A 21,532-nucleotide genomic window follows, 5' to 3' on the forward strand; every position below is an offset into this window, starting at 1 on the left:
GATCTGGATCTGAACTTAATAGCTTAGACCCACCTGTATTTACAAGTTTCTGTCCTTCAAGGTAGATGAAGGTCAAATAAATAATAAATTGCTTTTGGATTAGGGAAGGACAGATTTACAGTCTTTAACCACTGAATTATGAGCTACTTTTGCAAGTATTTTACTGGCTTAAAATCTAGGGATGGTCTAACCAGACCTGAGAAAGGAAGAACCAACCCAGCCCAGTTTTTAACCAGTGGAACACACTACCAGGGGAAGTCATAGAGTCTTCATCTCTTGATGTCTTCAAATCAAAACTGGATGTCTTTCTGAGAGATAGGTGTAAGGCCAGGTTTCCATGCCAAGTTTGATTGGCACAGTCAGGGGTGTGAAAAAAACACACACACGCCCCCGACTGACATAGCGATACAGGTGAAACAGTCCATGTAGGTGTGGCTATATCGGCAGAAGAGATCTTTTACCAGTACAGGTTATGTCGTTCAGGAAGGTGATTTAACTAGACTGGCAAAAGAACACCTTTTACGGCATAAGCTGCATCCCACTAGGGGGCTCTGCTGGTAGAGCTGTATTGGCAAAGCCTTTTTGGCCCGAGGGCCACATTGGGGTTGCAAAACTGTGTAGAGGGCTGGGTAGGGAAGGCTGTGCCTCCCCAAACAGCCTGGCCCCTACCCCTTATCCGTCCCCTCTCACTTCCTGCCCCCTGACTGGCCACCTCAGAACTCCCGACCCATCCAACCCCCCTGCTCCTTGTCCCCTGACCGCCCTCTCCCGGGACCGCCCCCTCACTGCCCCCCAGGACCCCACCCCCTATCCAACCTCCCCATCCCTTGACTGACCCCCAACCCCTATCCACACTGCCGCCCCCTGACAGGTCCCCTGGGCTCCCATGCCTATCCAACCCCCCCATTCCCTGTCCCCTGACCACCAACCCCCAGAACCTCCACCCCATCCAACTGCTGGGACCCCCTGCCCCTTAATCCAACCCCCCCATTCCCTGTTCCCTGACCGCCACCCCCCAGAACCGCCGCCCCATCCAATTGCCGCCTGCTCCCTTTCCCCGATTTCCCCCTGGGACTCCCTACCCCTTAATCCAACCCCCCTGCTCCCCGCCCCTTTACCTTGTCACTCAGAGCAGCAGAACTGGCAGCCACGCCGCCCGGCCGGAGCCTTCCACACTGCCCAGCAGGAGCTCTCAGGCCCACCGGCCAGAGAGCTGGCGGCGCAGCAAGCTGAGGCTGCGGAGGAAAGGGGGGATGACAGCAGGGGAGGGGCTGGGGGCCCAATCTTCTAGAGGTTTCTTTGAGCTTTTGACATTTGCCCATAGTTATGTAAGAGTGCCCAGCTGCAGCAGCTGGTTTCTTTGGGAGATTTACCACAGGCAGTGGTAAAATGGATGAATAAAATATGCCATGGGTCCATCTGAGGATTTCTGGGAAAAGTTCTGTCAGACCTATGAAATATGGATTTGAAACCTTTTCCCACGGACTGTGATGGTTTACAGGTTAAAAAAAAAAAACAGGTTCCAAACAAAACAAAGGATTTTCACAGATGTTGTGTAACTCTAGGATTTTGCTTGTGATGTTAAAACAAACAAACAAACAAACAAACCTGTTCTCATTTCATGCAAAAAACCATCAGAATGAATCTTAGTCTGACATTTCACAGTTCAAACCCACCTGAATCCTTTTCAAAAATTGTCCACAAGAACCAGATGTCCTCTCTTTTTATCTGTCACTAGGAGCTGTTCAGCAGTTTATTGTGGGCAGTTCTCAGTGGTGTTTCATCAGGGTAATACCATACTGTGTCATCTGAAGGAATAAACTTGCCCTGCCATCATGGGCTGGTATGAAGGTATGGGCGATTGATTGTATATTACGGATCCACTCTGGCGCTGAGTCAGTGGGAAAGAAACTCTCAGGTCATTGGACACAAAACGTAGATTTTGGTTTTAAAAAATGGAAATCTTTGGCCTGTTATACAGGAGGTCAGACTAAATGATCAGAGAGGTCCTTTCTAGCCTTAAACTCTATGGCTCTGTGAAATGTTTTAATTAAAAAGAAAGAAAGAAAGAAAGAGCAAGAAATATGCAAAGATGCTTTCGTGTGCTGGGATGGGTTAAAACACTCTTCTCTGCAGCTAGGCTCGCAGCAGTCTCTTTCAGATCACAGTGCCACTAGTTCCAGCTCTCTGACAGCTTGTGTCCTGTAGCCTTCTCTGGAGATTAGCACCTCTACACGCTGAGCTACAGGAGCTTGGAGCGGCAGCTTGGAGGCATGGAGAAAGTCATAAACCTCTTTATGTTGTCCTGCCACTAGAGAGGACAAAGAGACACGGTGCCAGTGTGTCAGTTGGCAACAGCATTGGGCTAGGATAGGAAAACCAGGAAGAGAAACTGTGTGTAAACAGAAAGCCCAAGCGGAGCGAAGTGCGGTGTGTAAACAACCGCTGGGAGGTTTTGAAATTCCTTCAGCTGCCCTAAGCTAAGGTGGTGTTGGAGCTGAAGTCCAGGGGGCCGAGGGCTAGAGGAATGATAGCTGCACGTGGAAAATAAAGTAGCTGGAGTTTCCAGAAGAAAAGATGGGCCTGTGGGCGATGCTTGGTGTGTGATTTATTGACCAAGGAAATATTCACCATGGAGTAGGGGAGGCAGAGAGGTCTGGAGACAAGAGACCAGGAGAGAGCTCTTAGAATGGAAGAATGGCCAAGTGGTTGTAGGCTGTTGTTCTACGACTGGGTTCATGTCACTGCTCCACCCCAGACTTCCTGTGTGCCCTTGGTCAAGGCAATTTGTCTTCCTGTGCTTTAGTTCCCATCAGTAAAATGGGGATAATAGGCCTGCACTAGCTCTCTAGGGTGTTGTGAGGATCAGATGCTGTGATAAAGGGGAGCCATATAAGTCCCAGAGAGAGGTATCTAGAGAGCTACTTTCAGAGCCTGTGGTACCAGTTCAAGCCCCGCAGTTGGTCTCCAGGGCATAAGCCAAAGGGATGTTGATCAGATGAATTAGCAATTTAGCAATGCATTCTAGAGCTGGGCTTTGCAAACAGGCTGTCTGCTGTGCTGAGCCCGGGTCTGTCCAAAGAGAACTGAAGCAATAGGGCAGTATGTGTGGGGCGGGGTGGACGTGAGCCTGTGTGTGGGTGTTTGTTTCAGTGCCTGGGCAGTGTGGGCAAGGGAGAGGGTATGGGGCTGAATCCCCTGGTGTAACGCCATTGATTGTAATAGGGTTGTGCCGGGTTGGAATTTGGACCAATGTGTGTTACAAACAGCTTTATTCAGAGGCCGCACTGTGGCATTCTGTGCGTGGCTGGCCTGGGGAGCTCTGCACAGGTTCCCTTCTGAGAGGCCTGGCTCCAGGAGATTGCTGCAGCAAGGAGCGTGAATGGCTTCACACCCTGCGCTCCAGAAAGGAACTGGGAGCAGTGTAGCAAGACTGAAATGTTCTCTCCCTTCCTCCCGCAGCTGACCAGAGTGCCTGTGGAGTCGTGTGGGCAGTACAAGACCTGCAGCGCGTGCCTGGGCTCCGGGGACCCGCACTGTGGCTGGTGTGTGCTTCACAACACGTAAGTATGGCCCGATGGCATTTCCCTCCATCTGGCCCTACCTCCCTTGCCCCAGTGCACTTTTCTCACTCTCTACCGGGGCATGCAGCAAAGCTGCAAATGGACAGGGCTGTCCCTGGTGGGGCACAAGACATCACTTGAAAATGCGATCCGAGCAGCTCAGTTGAGGCCTCGGAGACTGAGAGAGAGTGTCCTTGCTGAAGCAGTCGTCTTCCTTTCACTTAGAATGGTAAAGAGAATAATGACAGAAACAAGGCAGTCTGGGTTTCTCCCTTCTGAGTGCACATGTGAGTGGATAAGGAGGGACTCAGCAGGACCTTGGTCCAAAGTCCATTGAAATCAATGGAAAGACTCCTATTTGCTCCTCTGTGTTTTGAATCAGGCCCATTCGCTCTCCACTGACTCTCCACTGCTTACATTGTTTTGACTGCTGTTGATTTCAAGGGAGTTACTCCTGGCTTTACACTATCTTGAGAGGAGAATCAGGACCTCAGGATTCCATAGGCACAGGGGGCCACATTCAAAGGTAACGTGTAAGGGGGAACTGCCCCGTTTCATCTCAGTCAAATGTTAGCTCTGAAACTTAGTGACAACAATTTAAATGTCAGCCCAACTGTTTCAATGCAGATCCATCTGGCTCTTCTGGGACAGTGGGCAAAGTCTGAGCAGATAATTTCCACCCCACGTGGGTCCCAGGATCAGTGTCCAGGAGGGAGTCTGCTCACTAAAATGGCACTGCAGGGAAGATAGCCATGCTCTGAAATACAGACTTGCCAGGTGCCTCTAGAATGAATGCAGAACTTCAGTTGAGGTGGCCCCATGCCCTGCTGACATTGCAGCACCTTGTCTTGTTTTCCTTTGACCCCAAGGCTTCCTCTCACTAACCTCAACACCTACCTCCCCTTCTGCTTTGCAGAGAACCCTCTTCCAGTGCCAGAGAGAGCTGGGTCTCAGGCTTGTCGAGCTCAAGGCTGGGGCAAGCTGTGAATGGTGGAGCCCGTGGCCTGGCAGCATGTCTGATCTTCATGGCCATATATAGACCAGCAGAGTGCAGCTGGGGGCAGCGGGGATGAATATGCCCAAAACGAGGAGTCAGGTCCCGCCTTTGCTTAGGCCCTGGGCTCACTCAGGAGATCCTGGGCACACCTGACCTGAGCTGAGGTTTGTAAACATTACCCCAGCTATACCGAGCAAGCTGCATCCAGGGCCCTGCTAGTCCCTCTTGGTCTGAGAACATGAGGCCAAGACTTGTATTCAACAGCCAGGTTTGGTGTATTCTCCCTCTCCTCTTGTTCTCCCAGGCCCATCACCATGATACCCGAGCAGAGTGCTTTTTCCTATCCGTGACCTAGCCAAAGAAGGGGCCCACCTCTTCTGTATCAAGGACCTGCGTGGATTGCCATTATTGAGTTGTTTATGTAGCATCTTTCACTGGAATCAATCAGCTTTATATCAAATGACCCTCATGGGACAGAGGGATTGGCTGGCGTGTGGGCTTGGTAATAGGCTAGGAGGCCTCTCATCTCTAAGTCATCAGCTCCATCCATCCCCGTAGTGACTGAATGCCGTTAGTGTCTGATCGGTGCTTGATGGCTTGCATGCAATGAATCGGCGGCTCTTGGTTCATTTCCTAGCAGGCAGGTGTCCACATCCCAACAAACAGCCACCTTTTGTGCACTGATTGGTCTCTTCAATGGGGGTCTGTGCAGAGCAGCCATGAACTCCGTGCCCAGCTCTAGAGATGGTTCCTCTGGGTTCAGGTTGAGGCATATTGGAGGCATCAGCATAGGGGAAGCGTATGGTGCCTCTGGCAGTCTGCACCCTTTGTGTAGGCACATAGAGGGTGTCGGGGCTGTCAAAGCATGCTGAACCCCCCACCTGTGGGATCTGGCGCTGTGTGGCTGCTGATCACGTGCAGCGTATTCTGAGGGTGCAGGGAACGACAGATCCTCCCTCTTACCCAAGTCTATAGGAACCTAAAGAACACTTCGGTGTGACTCAGGCCCTGTCACTGCTGAGAACCCCCCAGGCGGAGGAGTGAACCCAGCACCTCTTGGTCTAAAGCATGAGCCTCTGCTACTGGAGCTGAAGGACTCATTCCTTCAGTGGAGAGCACTAGCAGGCTGTTATCCTGTGTGGATCAGCCCCGGGGAGCGGGGGCACAGGTATGCTTGTCCAGTGCAGTGCATTAGTTTGATGGTGATTGTGATAGTGATGTATGAAACACATGGCTGCATCACCAAGGTGCCTGAGCTGTGGCACAAACATCATGAATACGTCACGTATCCCCTCCTCTCCAAACCAAGAACCAAACACGGCTTCCTCCATACCGAGCGGGAATGGGAGGCCCTGTCCAGGGTCTAGTATTAAAAAGCAGCTCAGACATTTTTCAGACAATTATTGGACGTCGGGCTGGGGGATGGAGATGCAGATAAGGCAGAGAGGGTATTTCCATTGTCTAGCTAAATCCCATTCATTTACCTGCAAGGTGAAAGTGGAGTCCCTGAAAGGTGGGTGAAGTTAGAGCACAGACCCAGGTGTGCCTTGAATACCGGCTTGACGTCACCCAGCTCATTTCTTCCGTTGGAGGAAGCATGTAAATCTGGGTCTCCAGGTCTGGCCTGGAGAAGTAGGTGTCATTGCTACCCGACTGGCTCAGTGATAGGGATTCCAGATGCATGGAAGAGATCATCACGCCACATTAGCTGCTGATTGAACCATGGCAGTACCAGATATTTCATCTCAGGCTGTTGCTGCAGCTACCCAGGGTCAGTGGCAGGGATCAAGCAATCAGTGCACCTAGCAATAAATCCCCAGAGAGGGAAAAGGGGCAGAGACAACTCTAGATTGCACAGCAACTTGGTGCAAGGGAGCTAAAGAAAATGCTAGCCAGCGTATAGTAGGGAAAGGAGAACTGGATTCAATAGACTAGGAATCCCATGTGCAAACCTTCCCCCCAACACCCCCCTTCCCTTCCCTTAATGAGGAAGGATGGCCTTGTAGTTAATAGACCGGCCAGCACAGCATGATTCCTGGGTTCTATTCCCAACTTTAGGACAGACCTGGGGGCTTGTTGCTTAACCTCTGCTTCCTCCTCTGTAAATGGGGCTGCCCTTTATTTACATGCCTTACGGTAGGGCCATGAGGGCTAATTCACCTTGGCTTTTGAGGTGCTCCAAAAGGAAAACATGTAAATCCTCCCTCTAAATTCCTTTCCTTCGTCCTGCTTCCCAGGCGTGAGCTCCGCGCCAGTGCTGCCCACGGCCTCGCCTGTCCTTGGGGGAAGCCACTGTGTGCCTAGAACCGGAGTCCTCCCTCACTTCCCCCAGTGCCACGCCACTGACCTCAGGAAGTTAGTGCTGGGGGGAGGAGAATCAGGCTCTGTGGGTTTTACTAGAAAACCGTATAAGTCAGTGACCACAACTCCCTAAGAAAAGACGACAGTGCTGTGGCGACTTCACCATTCTCTGCCCTTGCCTTGTTGTCCTGTTCCTGCCCCATTGCGTCCCGGGTCCACTCTCCAAAGCTCCTGATCTGATGGGGCTGGGTGAGCAAGTTTGGCTCCAGTTAGAACCACTCGGCCTGGCAAAGGACGCTTCGCCCTTAAACCAAACCTGGAGTGAACTAGGCACTCGGGGGGCTGAGAAGGTGCCAGCAGTTCTTTGTCTTCTCTGTGATCTCTGTGTTTATTTTTTTTATTTGCCTGCCTCTGCCCCTCAAACTGGGCTTGGAAGCAGAAGGGCCAAATCATACGAGCCAGGCTGTCCAGGGCATTTCCAGCCAGGCAAGCAGCAGGCAGTGCCAGATATCCCTGGTCTCACATAACTTCCAGCTCCTGTTCTGCAGAGTTAAGCTGTCCAGCTGCCTCAGGGTAGCAGCACCTGGGTGTTTGGGTCCTTATTGGCACTGAACCTTAGAACGTTGTGAAGTTCATTAATCAGCCTTTCTTAGACTTGCTGTCCAATCAAACCCCAACCCCTCCGCCCACACGAGATCTCCAGGAAAACTTGTCAGAACTGTTGCTTGTCACTAGTGTTAATACATCACCCTGTGTCACCTTTCAGCCAAGGGTCTCAAACACTTCGTAAACAGGAAGAAGTCCAGCCTCCTTTGAGGTAGAGTGATCCCTGTTTTACAGATGTGGAAACTGAGGCATGGAGCAGGGACGTGACTTGTCCAAGCCCTCGCTGAAAGAATAGGAATGGAACTCACAGCTTCAGACTGCCAGGCGTGTACCTTAACTACAAGAGCATCCTTCCTCTCCAGTATCAGTCATCTTTAATTAATGGCAGTGCAGGGTTATGCCATGGGCATGCCGTAAATTGCTCACCTAATGGAGAACGGTGGCCTGTCGGGTGTGCGTAGCTGTCTGTTTATTTCTAGAGTGCTTCTCACTGTTGGATCTGAGCATCAGTAACTGAGGTGCTCAATGTGGGTGTCAGTGTACGCTGCTTCTAAGGTTACCCCACAGCCCCATCCATCAGTTCACTGGAAGCTCTGAGTCTCCAGCCGGTGAACTCCAGTGAATGCTTTAGCCCGGAGGGCTGGGAGCTGGGACGGTGTCTGGTGACTGCTTTGTGATCCAACTTTGCATTGTGATCCTGAATTCTCTGTGCAAGAGGCAATGTGCCAGCGCCCAGGAATTGATTTCTGTGACTCTCCCATCCTAATCTTACAGGGGGAAATTTGACTCTGTTGAGAGAGAGGGACGGGGATGGGGGGAAGAGTGGGGAGGCGGTAGGGAGGGACATTGATTGGCTTCTACATGGCAAGGAAGAGAGCCGGTCACTGGAGCTTTGCATTGCTGTATCTCTAGCTCTCATCTCATTCCTCTCCTTTCAGTGGCTCAGCTCCCCTCCCGGGCTGCGTTTAGGCCTCTTTAGGCTGTGATGAATCATTTAGATGGTGTAAATTGAAAACATGGGGCTCGGCTTCTGCACAGGTCTCCAGGGAGGCTGAGGGAGGGGCGGTAACCAGGCTGAAAAGTTAATAGCTGGCACAGATAGACCAAGTGCCTAGGACAGAAGGCAGCTCGTGAGCCAAGGCCAACTGCAAGGTCACGATAGTGTCACTGAACCAGAGCACGAGGACAGGAGGGTGAAAGTTTTCTCTCAGTGGGAAACAAATCGCTGCTTTTTCACTTGCTGCGGCACTAGGCATCATCGTGCCAACCAGCCTCCTGAGCAATGCCTTCCAAATCTGGGGACCGACCCCTCACCCCGCCACTTCCTTCCGCTTGCCCTGCCTCCTCTGTCTCTGGGCTTTCTCCAAACGGTGTCTCAGTGCTTCCCAGCCATGGAACAGCTGAGGATTGAGGGACTGAGAGGAGCAAGGAGGCAAATGGAAGGATCCTCCCCAGATGTTTGATCATGACTCCAAGACCGTTGCAGAGTGGCTCAGTCTCAGGCAAGGAATGTATATTTTAGGATGGGGGATAAATCTGCTGTGTCCATAGTTCCCCCTCCCTATTTGGATGTGGGGGAAGGAGTCAGTGGCTTGTGGCCATATGAATGCCTGTGCAGCATCCTTCACGCACGTGGCTGTGGCCAGGCGCACAGGGATACATGCCAGTCCCAGCATGCAAAAACACACCCACCAGCAAATACCTGCCCAAAGCACACACATCCACAGCCCGAGGCACCAGCACTCCAATCACCTCCAGCATGCACAAGCACCCCCCGTCTTCCCGCAATGACGCGCTTGCCTGTCATGCAACCCACATGTGCCAAAACAGACATGCACACAGAGACACGCATGCAAATGTATGCCACGTAAATGCGCACTGGCCAACACCTCTCACTCCCTCACGCACACACACTGAGTTACGTTGTTGCTTTGCTTCCAAACCTGGACCCCCACCACTCCATGTCAGTCTCGCCAGCTGCAGCAGAGGGCCCGTGCCACTTATGGAGATGAAAGAGTATGAAAACACCCTCCTCTTCACAGACGTACCCTGCTCCTGCAAACACACATGGTGATTAGTTAGGACCTTAGCAACTTATAGTAACCAAGTTAGGCCACAACCTACTGTTCCTCCGGCCCTGAGCAGCAGCAGCGTGGAGCTAGGACGTGGTTGCAATGACTACCGGAAGGGGATTCTTTCTTGAGGCTGCTGGCCTGAGGCAGGAGTCTGGGGTTTAATGCAGGCTGGGCTGCCTAGCGTCACTGCTATGCAGGGACGCCGTAAGGGTATGTCTGGCCTGTAGCTGGAAGGTTTCATTCCATACCCGTTGAACTAACGTACTAAAAATAGCAGCCTAGCCATGGCTTGCCCAGTTGCCCAAGTCCATAGCTAGAGTTTCAGGTGGGATTGTACCTGAGCCGTCCCACCAGCCGTGGCTATGCTGTTATTTTTAGCAGGCTAGCGCCGATCAAGCTAGCGTGGGTCTGTCTGCCTGAGCTGGAAATGACAGCTCCAGCTCCAGGCCAGACACAGTCTAAATCCTGGCCAAGGCTAAGCAGTCACAGCAGGAGCTGCTGGCTACAGCACATCGCGCAGCTGCAGGCACAGTCTGCAGCCAGGGTATGGGATAAGAAGGAATTGCCAGGAGATTTATCTGCTAGTTCCCAGCCTTGGGACCTGACCTCGCTCTTGCTGAAATCAAGCCACAGGGAAAAAAGAGAGAGAGAGAGAGAGAGAGAGAGGGTGTGTGTGAAGAGCACAGCTTTATTCTGCATATGGCTACAGCCGGCTGTTTGGAACAAGAGCTTCACAGCACCCTGCCCAGATTGTCTCTGGGAAGCTCGGCCCAGTCCCCAGTGCCACACCCCCACAGTGCTGCCCTATCTTATGACCCCAAACAGCCCTGGGATAGGGGAAGCACAAGGTGCCTCTCTGAGTCCCAGTGCGGGGCTCCGTGCAGGTGCTGCAATGAATTGGCCCTGTCACCCAGACTGCCTCAGGCTGCTCTCTCAGCTGTCCTCCAGCTGAGCAGGCTGGGCCTGGCTAGCGATTAGCTACCACCATGGGGAAACAAGAGTTTCTGGGGCAGAAAGTCGTGTCTGAGAGGGCGTCTATCCTGTCAGTTAGCTCTGGTCTTTGGTGTCAGCCTCCTTTCACCCTGGGATCTGGGGAAGCTTCTCCATCCAGAAGTCATGAGGCTCATTTCTAACAGTCTGTCCTGGTACAAAGGAAAACTGCACTTAAACAACTGGCCTAGTCTAGGGGCTTTTTTCTTATTTTTCTTCCTCCCACAGACTCATGCCCAGACCAGAAAATAACGCTGTCTCGTCTCGGCAGGTAACGTGATGCTACAGGGTAGGCACAGTCTCATCGATCGACCCTGACTTTACCTTTCTTGGTCAAAGTCTTCTGAGTCGCAAAAGAGAGTCTCCGGTAACCCAAGCCGCCTGCAGAGGCAGCGATAAGATCAGGCGCGAGCTCTTTAGGAGTCTTTCTCTCGCTTGACTTTTAGTCGGCTGAAAGGATGTCGCTCCCCCGTGGGCTGAGGTTCTCCCTCTCTGAACTCCTTTAACAAATGCTGCCATGGGAGACAGGAAATGTCGGGGCCCACTCTGGGAAGTGATGTTTGCATAGGAAGGCCAGGAAGGATTCAGAGGGGGGACAGGAAGAGCACCCCGAGCCCCACGCTGTTCAGAACGTCAGCTCGGAGCACTGGCGAGTGAATGGGATGGTGGAGCACGTAGATTCCTGCTGTTGGCTTGAGCCTGATCCTGGAAGGTATCCTGCGCCCACAGGTTCACTGAAGAAAAAAACCTCCAGGGGCCCAATTCATTATTGTCTGTGTTACACCAGGATATAAACTACTGTCATATCAGAATGGTAATGTTTTGCACTGGTGTAAACAACTGCACAAGAGCAGGGCAATGATGAATTAGACCAGGTGTCGGCAACCTTTCAGAAGTGGTGTGCCGAGTCTTCATTTATTCACTCTCATTTAAGGTTTTGCGTGCCGGTAATACATTTAAACGTTTTTAGAAGATCTTTTTCTATAAGTCTATAATATAGAACTAAACTATTATTGTATGTAAAGTAAATAAGGTTTTAAAAATGTTTAAGAAGCTTCATTTAAAATTAAATTAAAATGCAGAGCCCCCTGGATCGGTGGCCAGGACCCAGGCAGTGTGAATGCCACTAGAAATCAGCTTGTTTTCTACTCCTGAATTAGACCCAGGAACTGCAGTTGCGACTGGAACCCTGTAGGGTCTGGAGGGCTTCTTATGCTCTTCCTACTCCGGGCATTAATCCCACAGGGGCCTTGCTATCTGCAAAGAGCGTTGAGAGCTTCCAGTAGGAGTCAGAACAAAGGTACGTCGTTTGTTAGAGGTGAGCCTGACGTCCGCTGAATGGTGGAGGATTTCAGATTCAAACCCAGCTCTGACTCTGAAGCTTGTGGCTGGCACAGAAGGGCTGAGCCGAACCCCCAAATGCTGGGGAAGTTCAGATCTGCACTTTGCTCTTTTTTCGCCCTGTTTGTTCTTCCACCTACATGCGTAGCTGAGCTTAAGCCCCATTTCCTAGTGCAGTCGGAATGGCTGTTGGGCAGAGTTAAGGTTGTTGGACTGGTTGGAGTCACATAGGATAAAAACGTTGGAAGAAAATCCTGAAACATGGAATTTGGTTTGGAACTCTCTGAGGTGCTGCTCGGAAGTGGCAGTTGGGGGAGAGGAGGTCGTAGTCATTGAGCTGCATCCCCAAGCTGTGGCTGGTTCGGATCATGCACTGTCTCAGCCGGCACTCAGACTGAGTCTGTAGCGGAAGCTTGGTCAGAGAGCTAGGCAGAGTGGAGTAATCTGCCCACAATGGGCCTTGACACAGAGTGAATCCGTCTCTTTCTCAGGTGGTTATTGAAAGAGGAGAGGATGTTTTCTGCTTTGCATAAAGGTGCTCGCAGCAGGGGGACCAGATGGCTCGGTGGATTTATACTGGGCTATTCAGCATCTTGCCTCACATCTATGTAAACTTTAATCATAATCCATCGGTTGAGGCATATCTAATGTACCTTTCTGTTTAGCACCTCAACATCAGATCTCACCTGGAGCAGAGCAGAAGTGCCCAAAACGTGTCATCATCTTAAAGGCTCTTTCATGGCTTTGTGAAATGAGTTTTAGGTCCAGACAGAGCAAATCCCCTGTTAACGTCCGAAAGGCTCTGAGGCAGTGGTTGGCTCTTGATAAATCACATCCGTCTGTGGTGTACCGGTGTGGATGTTGAACAAACCACCCTGAATTGCACTCGGTGGCTTCAGGAGAAAGGCCAGTGACAAGGCCTGGAGACCCCGCTATCCATACAGGTAGAGGTAGCAGGGTCAGCCTGGAGCCAGTTGGCACTGCCCCTGCCCCTTTTCTGATCTCAGCCTACCAAGATGCCACTCAGATCCCTTTCAAGAGTGCTCCATTTGCTTTCCCAGAAATAGTGGTGCAGGACAGGCCTGTGCCCTTCGCAGGTTGATTCATCGGCACGGTTGTGGCTGCCTGAGGCGACACACGGATTTTACCAGGCCCCGCAGACTGGAATACGCTGGTGTCTGGTAAATGTATTTTGATAACAGGCTTTTCCCTTGATTAGTTCTTCCTAGCCAGAGGGCAGTGGGGCAGGGTGGGAGGTTAATTAGTTTGTGCAGCGGGTTTCCAAATGAGCCTTTCACTACAGCAGACCTGGTGAGCTTGGTGTCGTACTTGTGATTTGTCTGCATGACAAAGCAGCTGCTTTGCAGTCTCTGCTCAGGGGAGGTGGGAAGGTGGGGGGCTGTTGGTACAGGTCCAGAATAAGGAGCATTGGCAAAGCTCTGTGTGTGAGTAGGGACACGAGGCATGGCTGCCAGAGCATGGCATGTTGTACATCAGAACTAGGATCTGCCAAAGCTCAGAGCAACTGCCCCTATATTTCCCTTCAGTGGTCCATCCAGGGCGCCCACTGTCAGGCTGCTGTCTCCCCAGCCGTTGCCCTTCTGGGTGGAGACCCACATCTTTCTCCCTTCTGACTGAGGTATCTCCAGCCTGCACAGCTCGCTGCTATCGCTGTGTATTTCCCAGCACAGACAGGTTAGCCAAGCAAAGCACATCTCCTTGCTTTCTCTTCAGAGACAGTTAACAGGTGTAATTGCTACAGATTCCAGGTACCACACAGCACTTCCGATGCAAGCCTGCTCTAGTCTTACGGGAAAAAGCAGTACAGAGAAAACATTAAAAACAATAGATGAGCCTACACACTAATAAGCTTACCAGGCATGACCCCAACTCGAACATGGAGTCTTTCAACCCCCCGCCCAAGGGGGATTCCTTGGGGTTACCAGTTCATCACAGCTTCTGCACCCAATTGTATGAGGCTTCAGTAGGCCAGTCCTTCGAACCCTTCCCAAAGGATTGGGGCCCTCCATGGACCAGTGATCCTGTCTGTCTGCTGGATCAGGAAGAACACCCTGACCCAGTTTAAAACCAGGCTACTTCTCCCCAGTCCCTCTCTCTGTCTGTTGGTCCCTGGAGGATCCAGTTTGTAGGGGGGTGGCTTCAAAAGGTTGATAATAGAGGATGTTCATTAGCATCCTCCCCTCCCTACTAGAGAAGGTACATTCAATGCCACAATAACCAGGGCCGTCTCTAGCTATTCTGAGGCCCTACGCAGCCTCCCCCGCGGGGTGGGTGAGTGGGGCCCCTGGCCTCTGCAGGGTGGGGCCGGGGAACAGGGAAGCTGTCCCCAGGCCTCCACGGCGGTGGGGAGGGAGAAGCAGGGAGGCAGGCCCCAAGCCTCCCTGGGGTGGGGGGGAGCAGGGCTGGCTTGGGGGCAGGGGGGAACTACTCACCGGCGGCATAGCTGGGGCGGGGTCTGCACTTTCCGCTGCCGGTGAGTTCAAACCCAGCCATGCTGCAGAGTTCAGGGGAGTAGGGGTGGAGCAGAGGCAAGAAGAAGTGGGGCCGGGGCGGAGCAGGGGCAAGGGCCCAGGGGCTGGAGCAGCACACAGCTGCATAGGGCACCAGGAAATTTGGTGCCCCAAATTTCCTGGTGCCCTGCACAGCTGCGTACTTTGCATATGGGTAAGGGCAGCCCTGACAATAACACGTACACAACTGAATTTTTAATGCAATGGACCCTAAAGGCATTAACCCTGATTCAATAAAGTTTTAACTTAATTCAGTAAAGTTGATCTTAAGTCCATCAGGTTTGTTCAGGATATTACAGGATATTGTCAGTCTGTCACAGGTCGCCTCAGCACAGCTGTGTGGGGATCTCTGGGCTACAGTTGCTGAGCGTACCGTAGATCAGAGTCAAGGTGCCTCGGCTGCATTCCACAGGGCCCAGGACTGGAATCTCAGGCAAGGCTGCAGGTCAGGACTGAGATGCATCAGCAGCATGTTGGGGGCCCAAGACTAGTGTAGCAGACAGTGGATGGTGCTGTTCAGCATTTATGTCTGCGATCAGAGGCGAGCCTGGGACTGAAATAGCCAGGGTTGCTTCAGGTCTGGATTGATGTGCACTAGGAGGCCTAGGTTACCTGGTGCTTTGGTAGATGAGGATTGAAGTGCACATTGATAGAGCTTCATGGTGGATGCAGGCATGGGAAAGCAGAACAGATGTGCAGGGAAAAGTTATGCTGTGTTTGAATTTAGTGAGTGGTGTCCAGATGCTGACTTGAATGTTCATGATCAGGGCCTGTTTGTATAAGTGGGTGTATTGAAACCCCAAATCTGAACACCCTAGGGGAGGCCAAACTCCTGATCTGAGTTTTTCAGCTTGGGCCGATCTTTGCTATATACAGAATTTCACGCTGGGTTTCTGGTAAGCAGTTCCACTGCGTTTCTAACTTGCTACATATCAGAATAATGAATGCCCTGTAGGGTTCCTTGCAATGCCTTGCAGCCTCTGGAGCAAAATCACAGAGAGTTATGATGGATGGATGATTTGGAAAATTTGGTTTCCATCATAGGGCTGCTTCCAGGGAATTGATTTCTGTCTTATTGTCAGACATTCCCCAGTATCTCTGCAGTCAATAACCTGCCAATGAGAGAAAATGGCACAGCGAATGAATTCTCCCAGGGCGGGGTCACGTCTGTCTCCGAATGTGTTTTCTCCCTGACATTTCATCATCCTTGACAGTGTCAAATTCCTGGCAGAATTCTCAGAAGGGGGAAAAGCAGGAGGCTTTCCCTCCTGAAATCATCGCTAGGAACTTTTTAGGACACTCAGCTGCCTCCTGGTATGGATGTTCATGCACACACAGACCTCTCTGTTCTTATTGCACACACTCACACACACATACAGAGAGAGTCCTCTTGGGGGTTTTTGCACACACATATGCAAAAACACACACCGCGTTCTCTGCATGCACAAACACACCAACAAACTCCCCTTAGCAAGGCCACCCGCGCGCACTCTCTCTCTCTCTCACACCACTCCTTAGCTTTCCCTGTCATGCACACACACACACATTCGCACCTCCGCCCTCTCACGCATGCTAACCCTTGAATTGCCTCATGTCATCCCTGCTCTCAAGCGAGGGCGCCTTTGTCACTGTTGCCTCCGCGCACAGCGACTCTGCACGAGAGGAGGAGTCTCGGCGAGAAATGAAAAGTGCTCCCAAGAGCTGAGTTGGGTGGCAACCTGGGCTGGCTGTGCGGAGTCCCACTAGGTGTGAGCAGCTTGCATATGGCAGCAAAGGATCGAGCTGCTCAGTGTGTCCTAATGTGAGGACGTTCTCTGGGGAGCAGACATTGAGAGGAGCTGAGGCTGCACATTTGCCTAGATTATTTTCTTCCAGTTCTCTCTATATGCTTTGGTTTCATCCTCTGCCACTCTCCTCCCACACCCCCCACACCCCACCACCCTCAACAACACACAGACCCCTTATTTCCTTCTGGGCTTTGAGCAATGAGCCTCTTTCTCCTTTCTGCAGCATTCCTTCTCCCATCAGCTCTCACACCAGGCCTCCTTCTTAGCTGCTTTGGAATAGCATTGAACTGAGAGCATGAAATGTCTCCCAAGGCAGAAGCCGTTGCTTTAGTTCCTTAGTCCTCTGCCATGAATTAGGGCAGCCAGATGACAACCTGAACCCTGGCATTGCGGGGAGATACGGGAGTCCTTCCCTTCCCCCTCCCTCTTTACTCAGTCTGTTCATAGTGCAGCTTAGAATATTTAAATGGAATATATTCCAATCTGGTACCACTGGCTCATCCTGTGAGAATAGGGTGATCCCCAGTAACAAAACAACATGCCCTTAGACTGGTGAGCTGGGACATCATCAGCTGTTTACAGAGGAAGAAACTGAGGCAAAGAAAAATGAAGAGATTTGGCCAATGTCACAGCTGGGTATGGAACAAAGGACTCACAACTTCCAGGGAAATGCCTCATCCACCGGCCTGGACTAGTACCCGGTAGTGGTTGGAGGCCCGAGTGTTGAATTTTCACGGGAGCCGTGTTGCGATAGCGATGGCTAGATCTAGGCCTATAAGATGTGCAATTGCAAAGAACAAGAATGTTTCATTGCAAATCTATTTCCTCCTCCTTCCCTTCCCCCATCACAGCCTAGGAGCCCCTGGCAAATTGAGCCACAACCAGCACAAGGCGCTGCTAGGAAGCTACATGCCAGGAACAGATGCACTCTTCTGCTGGCGATCTTGTTGCAAAGACAAGAGTGAGTCTCAAAAGTGCTGAAGGGTCTGGAGTGAGTGATCAGGAGAAGTTAAAGGAACGATAGCTGTGAAGCTTGGTTACACAATGACCCAGGGTGGGTTGTGGTAGGCAGCTGCCTCTAAGGATTGTAAGCAGCAAGGGGGCCAAGAGGTTATAGCAAGGAGCACTGGGGGATTTAAGGAAAGTTTGTGCTGAATGCTAAGGAAATTTCCTAACGGTGAGATCCTTTCAGCTGTGGAACAGTGTTCCAAGGGAAGCAGTGGGAGCCTTTTTGTGGGGAACATTTAGAGCTGAGAGGAAGTAAGATCCTGTGGTTAGGGTACCAACCTAGGACCTGAGAGAGCTGCATTCAGGTCCCTGCTCCATCACTGCAGTCAAGTCACTTAGCTTCTCTGTGCCTCAGTTCCCCATCTGTGCAGTGGGGATAATAGCACGGCCCTCCCTCAGAGGGAGGATAAAAACATTCAATTAGGACTGCTAAATGATTGAAAAAATAATCACAATTAATTGCAAGATTAAAATAATAATAATCATGTTTAAGTGCATGATTAATTGCGCTGTTAAACAATAGAATAACATTTATTTAAATATTTTGGATGTTTTTCTACATTTTCAAATATATTGATGTCAGTTACAACACAGAATACAAAGTGTATAGTGCTCACTTTATTATTTTTTATTACAAATATTTGCACAGTAAAAAAGATAAAAGAAATAGTATTTTTCAGTTCACTTCACACAAGTACTGTACAAACAAATGTTTAGCACCTCCGGCACATAAATACCTGGCAACACTGGCTACACAAGTGCCATGCAAATGCTGTTCTCACTTTCAGGTGAAATTGTAAAAAAGAGGTGGGCAGCATTATCTCCCGTAAATGTAAACAAACGTATTTGTCTGAGGGATTGGCTGAACAAGAAGTAGGACTGAGTGGATTTATAGGTTCTAAAGTTTTACATTGTTTTGTTTTTGAATGCAGCCATGTAACAAAAAAAATCTACATTGGTGAGTTGCACTTTTATGATAAAGAGATTACACCACAGTACTTGTATGAGGTGAACTGAAAAATACCATTTCTTTTGTTGCTTTTTTACAGTGTAACTATTTGTAATAAAAATAAATATAAAGTGATCCCTGTACACTTTGTATTCTGTGTTGCAACTGAAATCAGTATATTTGAAAATGTAGAAAAACACCTGAAATTATTTATAATAAATTTAACTGATAGTCTATTATTGTTTATCAGTTCAATTAAAACTGCGCTTAATCGAGATTAATTTTCTAATCGAGTTAATTTGTTTTGAGTTAATGGAGTGAGTTCACTGCGATTAATTGACACCCTACATTAAAGCCATATATTACATGCGTCTGATGAAGTGAGTCATAGCCCACAAAAGCTTACGCCCAAATACATTTTACTCTCTAAGGTGCCACGAGGACTCCTCGTTGTTTTTGCTGATACAGACTAACATGGCTATCCCCTAAAGATTGTGAAGTGCTCAGATACTGTAGTGGTGGGAGTCATAGAAGTATGATGGACGGGTAGAATTGGCCCAGAGAAGAATACACTGTCCAGTAGGGACCTACCCAGTGCTGGCTATAGGGCATGCAGGTCTTTTGCATCTTGCAATCTAACAAGCAGGTTTAGGATAGTGGGGACCAGAGAATTAGAATGCGGGGCATCAGTATCAATGGATGGCTGCGTAACTTGTTGGAGATACAGCCTGTGCCTACATCACCCTGAGCATTTGCTTGTCTGACAGAAAAGTGGCAGTGTCAGAAGGGTTTAAAGAGGAAGGACCCATTTCTATCTCAGCAGCCGGTTTTGAGGGGAGGAGAGCTGTCTGCTCTTATGACTTGCAGCATAGTCTCTCCCCTCTGTGCTTCTTTCTGGCCCCAGGCGGGAGAGTAGATCTACATTGGAATTGAGATATATTCAGAAAATAATCACAATCTAGCTACCGCATGCCTGGGAGTGTCATTCCTTGTCAGTGCGCCATGCAGCTCGCTGCAGCTTAGCACTGGCTGGCAGTATTTTAAATACCCATTTCCCTCCCATTGCCTGGCCCTGGAATGTTGGATTCATTGAGAGACGGCAGGCTGCTTTGTCTTGCTTAGGTTTGGTGTGAAGGCAGCAAGTGGAAAAAGTAGGTCTGGGAGAAGGGCCTGACTCAGGGGGCTTTGGGGAGGTGGAAGGACCTGGCTCTGGAGGAGGCTGTGAGAGAGAGCTCCCACCACTTCTGTCCTCCCTTGGAACCTCTTTGAGTCAGGAACCAGCAGTCAAAACTGCTTCTGTTCCTCCAACCTCTTTGAAGGCAGGTCAGGGTCAATTGGCCAACCCTGCCAACTAGGCTTGTGTATTCCATGAAGCGCAAGGGTCAGGATTTTAATTGAGATAAAGCTTTCTTGTTGTGTCTGTTCTGCTCTCTGAATGTCACCCCGCCTGGATTATGGCTCTGTGTGAACGGTGCATCTCTGTCGGACACACTGACACAGGTTGCTGGCTAGAAATGTTATTTTTTTTTAATTCATTGTTGGTCATCTAAAGGCAAGATTGGTGGCCCTCCCTCTGCAATGGTGTCTATAAGGAATCAACCAGTTAACAACGGCATGAGGGGTACATTGGGACAGTTGTCACTGATTTGATACGTATATAGTTACTGGGGGCAAAGGTAGATTACAAATGTATACAAAAATACATGAATTGATTGCATCCCTCTCTCCCTTCCCATTATGTGTCACTTCTTGTCTTAGACCTTGATCCTGAAAACAGGCATGGGAGTAACTTTAACCCTGTGCATAGTCCCATGGAGTTCAAAAAGAGGTGTGCTGGGACTATCTCCCCCTATGTGTTTGTACGGTGCCTCTCAACAATGGAGCCCCAAGCTGAACTGGGCCCTGCCAACATGTAAACAAGAGTTTCTTACCCCATGCTCCTCTCTGCCCTAGAGAATTAAAAGCATAATACTGAAATCAACAAGTCCCTCCCACCATCTACAAGGCCTGAGCGAGGCGGAGGAAAGGTTCCGAGTGTGAGTCTTCCTGTCCCATTGATAGTTCGTCATTCAGTTGCAGCTCTGGCAGCTCAGGAACTGATCGGTTCAGCTATTGAGTGTTACAGTTAATACCCTATTGAGCCTGGTGGAAAGTGGGAGAAGACCTCCCCTGAATTAAAAGTAAAAGTAGCTGCAAACGGGTTGACTTTTCACTCTGCCTGGATGTTTGGGGAATCTAAAAAAAACTTTAAAAGAAAAAAACATGCATAGAGCAAAGGACAGCAAAATCAATTAATAACAATAGTAGCTATTAAACATATTGCACTGCAGAGCGTTATGGGACTGGCCCGTAGCCCTGACATGATTATCACGTTATTAACATAATATAAGAATCCTAGCAATCAATAGCCTGCTGAAGCCCAAAATTAAGGCCAAGCAGTGCAATACTGTATCTTCAAATATCTGAAATAGCAGCTTGTCTCTTTTGGGGTCAGAGACATTTATAGACCAAACGTCTACCGGAAAATGGATTGCAAAAAATGGATGTTGCAGCTTCCTCCTTGGGATGAACGCAGTGGGGGTTGGCTCACTTTTCAGAACAGTTTGAACACCAAGAGGGCAGAAATTCGGGTAAATTTGGCGTGACTCCATCGGCGGCAGTGTGCCACTGCAGTCCATAGTCATGCTAGTTTTACCCCAGTGTAACTGAGGTCAGGATCCGGCCTGTTACCTGTACACGCTGCTGGCCTCGTTTTCCTCTCATGTGCATAACTTCACTGATGTCTCCACCAAGAGGAAGGAGGGTTTGTGGTTAGGGCACTGCACTGGGACCCAGGAGATCTGAGTTCTCTGCCACAGGCTCCTCGTGCGACCTTGGGCAAGTCACTTAATCTTTCTGTCTCTCAGTCCTCCACCTGGAAAAGGGAAATAACTCTGCTCCCTTTGTTTAGATTATAAGCCCTTCAGAGCAGTGACTGTCTCTCACTCTGGGTATATGCAGCACCCAGCAGAAAGGAGCCCTGAGCTCAGTTGAAGCCTATAGGTGCTATTGTAATACACATAATCATGGAGTTACGCTGGGGAATTCAGAGGAGAACCTCAGCCCCTGCTGTTCCAGAAGGGGCTTGCTTGGGACCTTTTCCCACAGAGGTAATTGCTAAACTGCTCCTTACTTCTCCCAGGATGCAACAGGCAGGGCTGGCTCTGAAATGACATTGGAGTAGGATGGGGTTTGGCAGCTCCCCCATGCTGCCCCGGAGCAGGGAGCTGCTTTTCCATTCAGCTACTCAGTGGTCCTGCTAAGAAACCTCAACTTCCTTTTATTAGTTGCAGCCTTTGAACTGCTGTCAGGCGCCTTCTCTGAATTGTGTTTGATTAGCTCACT

General features: G+C 50.1%; 1 protein-coding gene across 4 annotated transcripts in view; it reads left to right on the plus strand.

Moving 5' to 3' along the window:
- The window catches only part of PLXNA4 (plexin A4), a 703,772-nt gene that overhangs the window by 439,732 nt on the left and 242,508 nt on the right, over positions 1–21,532 (plus strand). For all 4 annotated transcript variants that reach the window (XR_007772140.1, XM_050936769.1, XM_050936771.1 and 1 more), the window contains exon 5: positions 3,463–3,563. Coding sequence is in view for 3 of the 4 variants with exons in the window: in XM_050936769.1 (XP_050792726.1) it covers positions 3,463–3,563 (101 nt within the window). In the remaining variant the exon portion in view is untranslated. The remainder of the gene's footprint in view (positions 1–3,462; positions 3,564–21,532) is intronic.

This window comes from Gopherus flavomarginatus, chromosome 1 (genome assembly GCF_025201925.1).
Source record: "Gopherus flavomarginatus isolate rGopFla2 chromosome 1, rGopFla2.mat.asm, whole genome shotgun sequence".
Classification (NCBI taxonomy): Eukaryota; Metazoa; Chordata; order Testudines; family Testudinidae; genus Gopherus; species Gopherus flavomarginatus.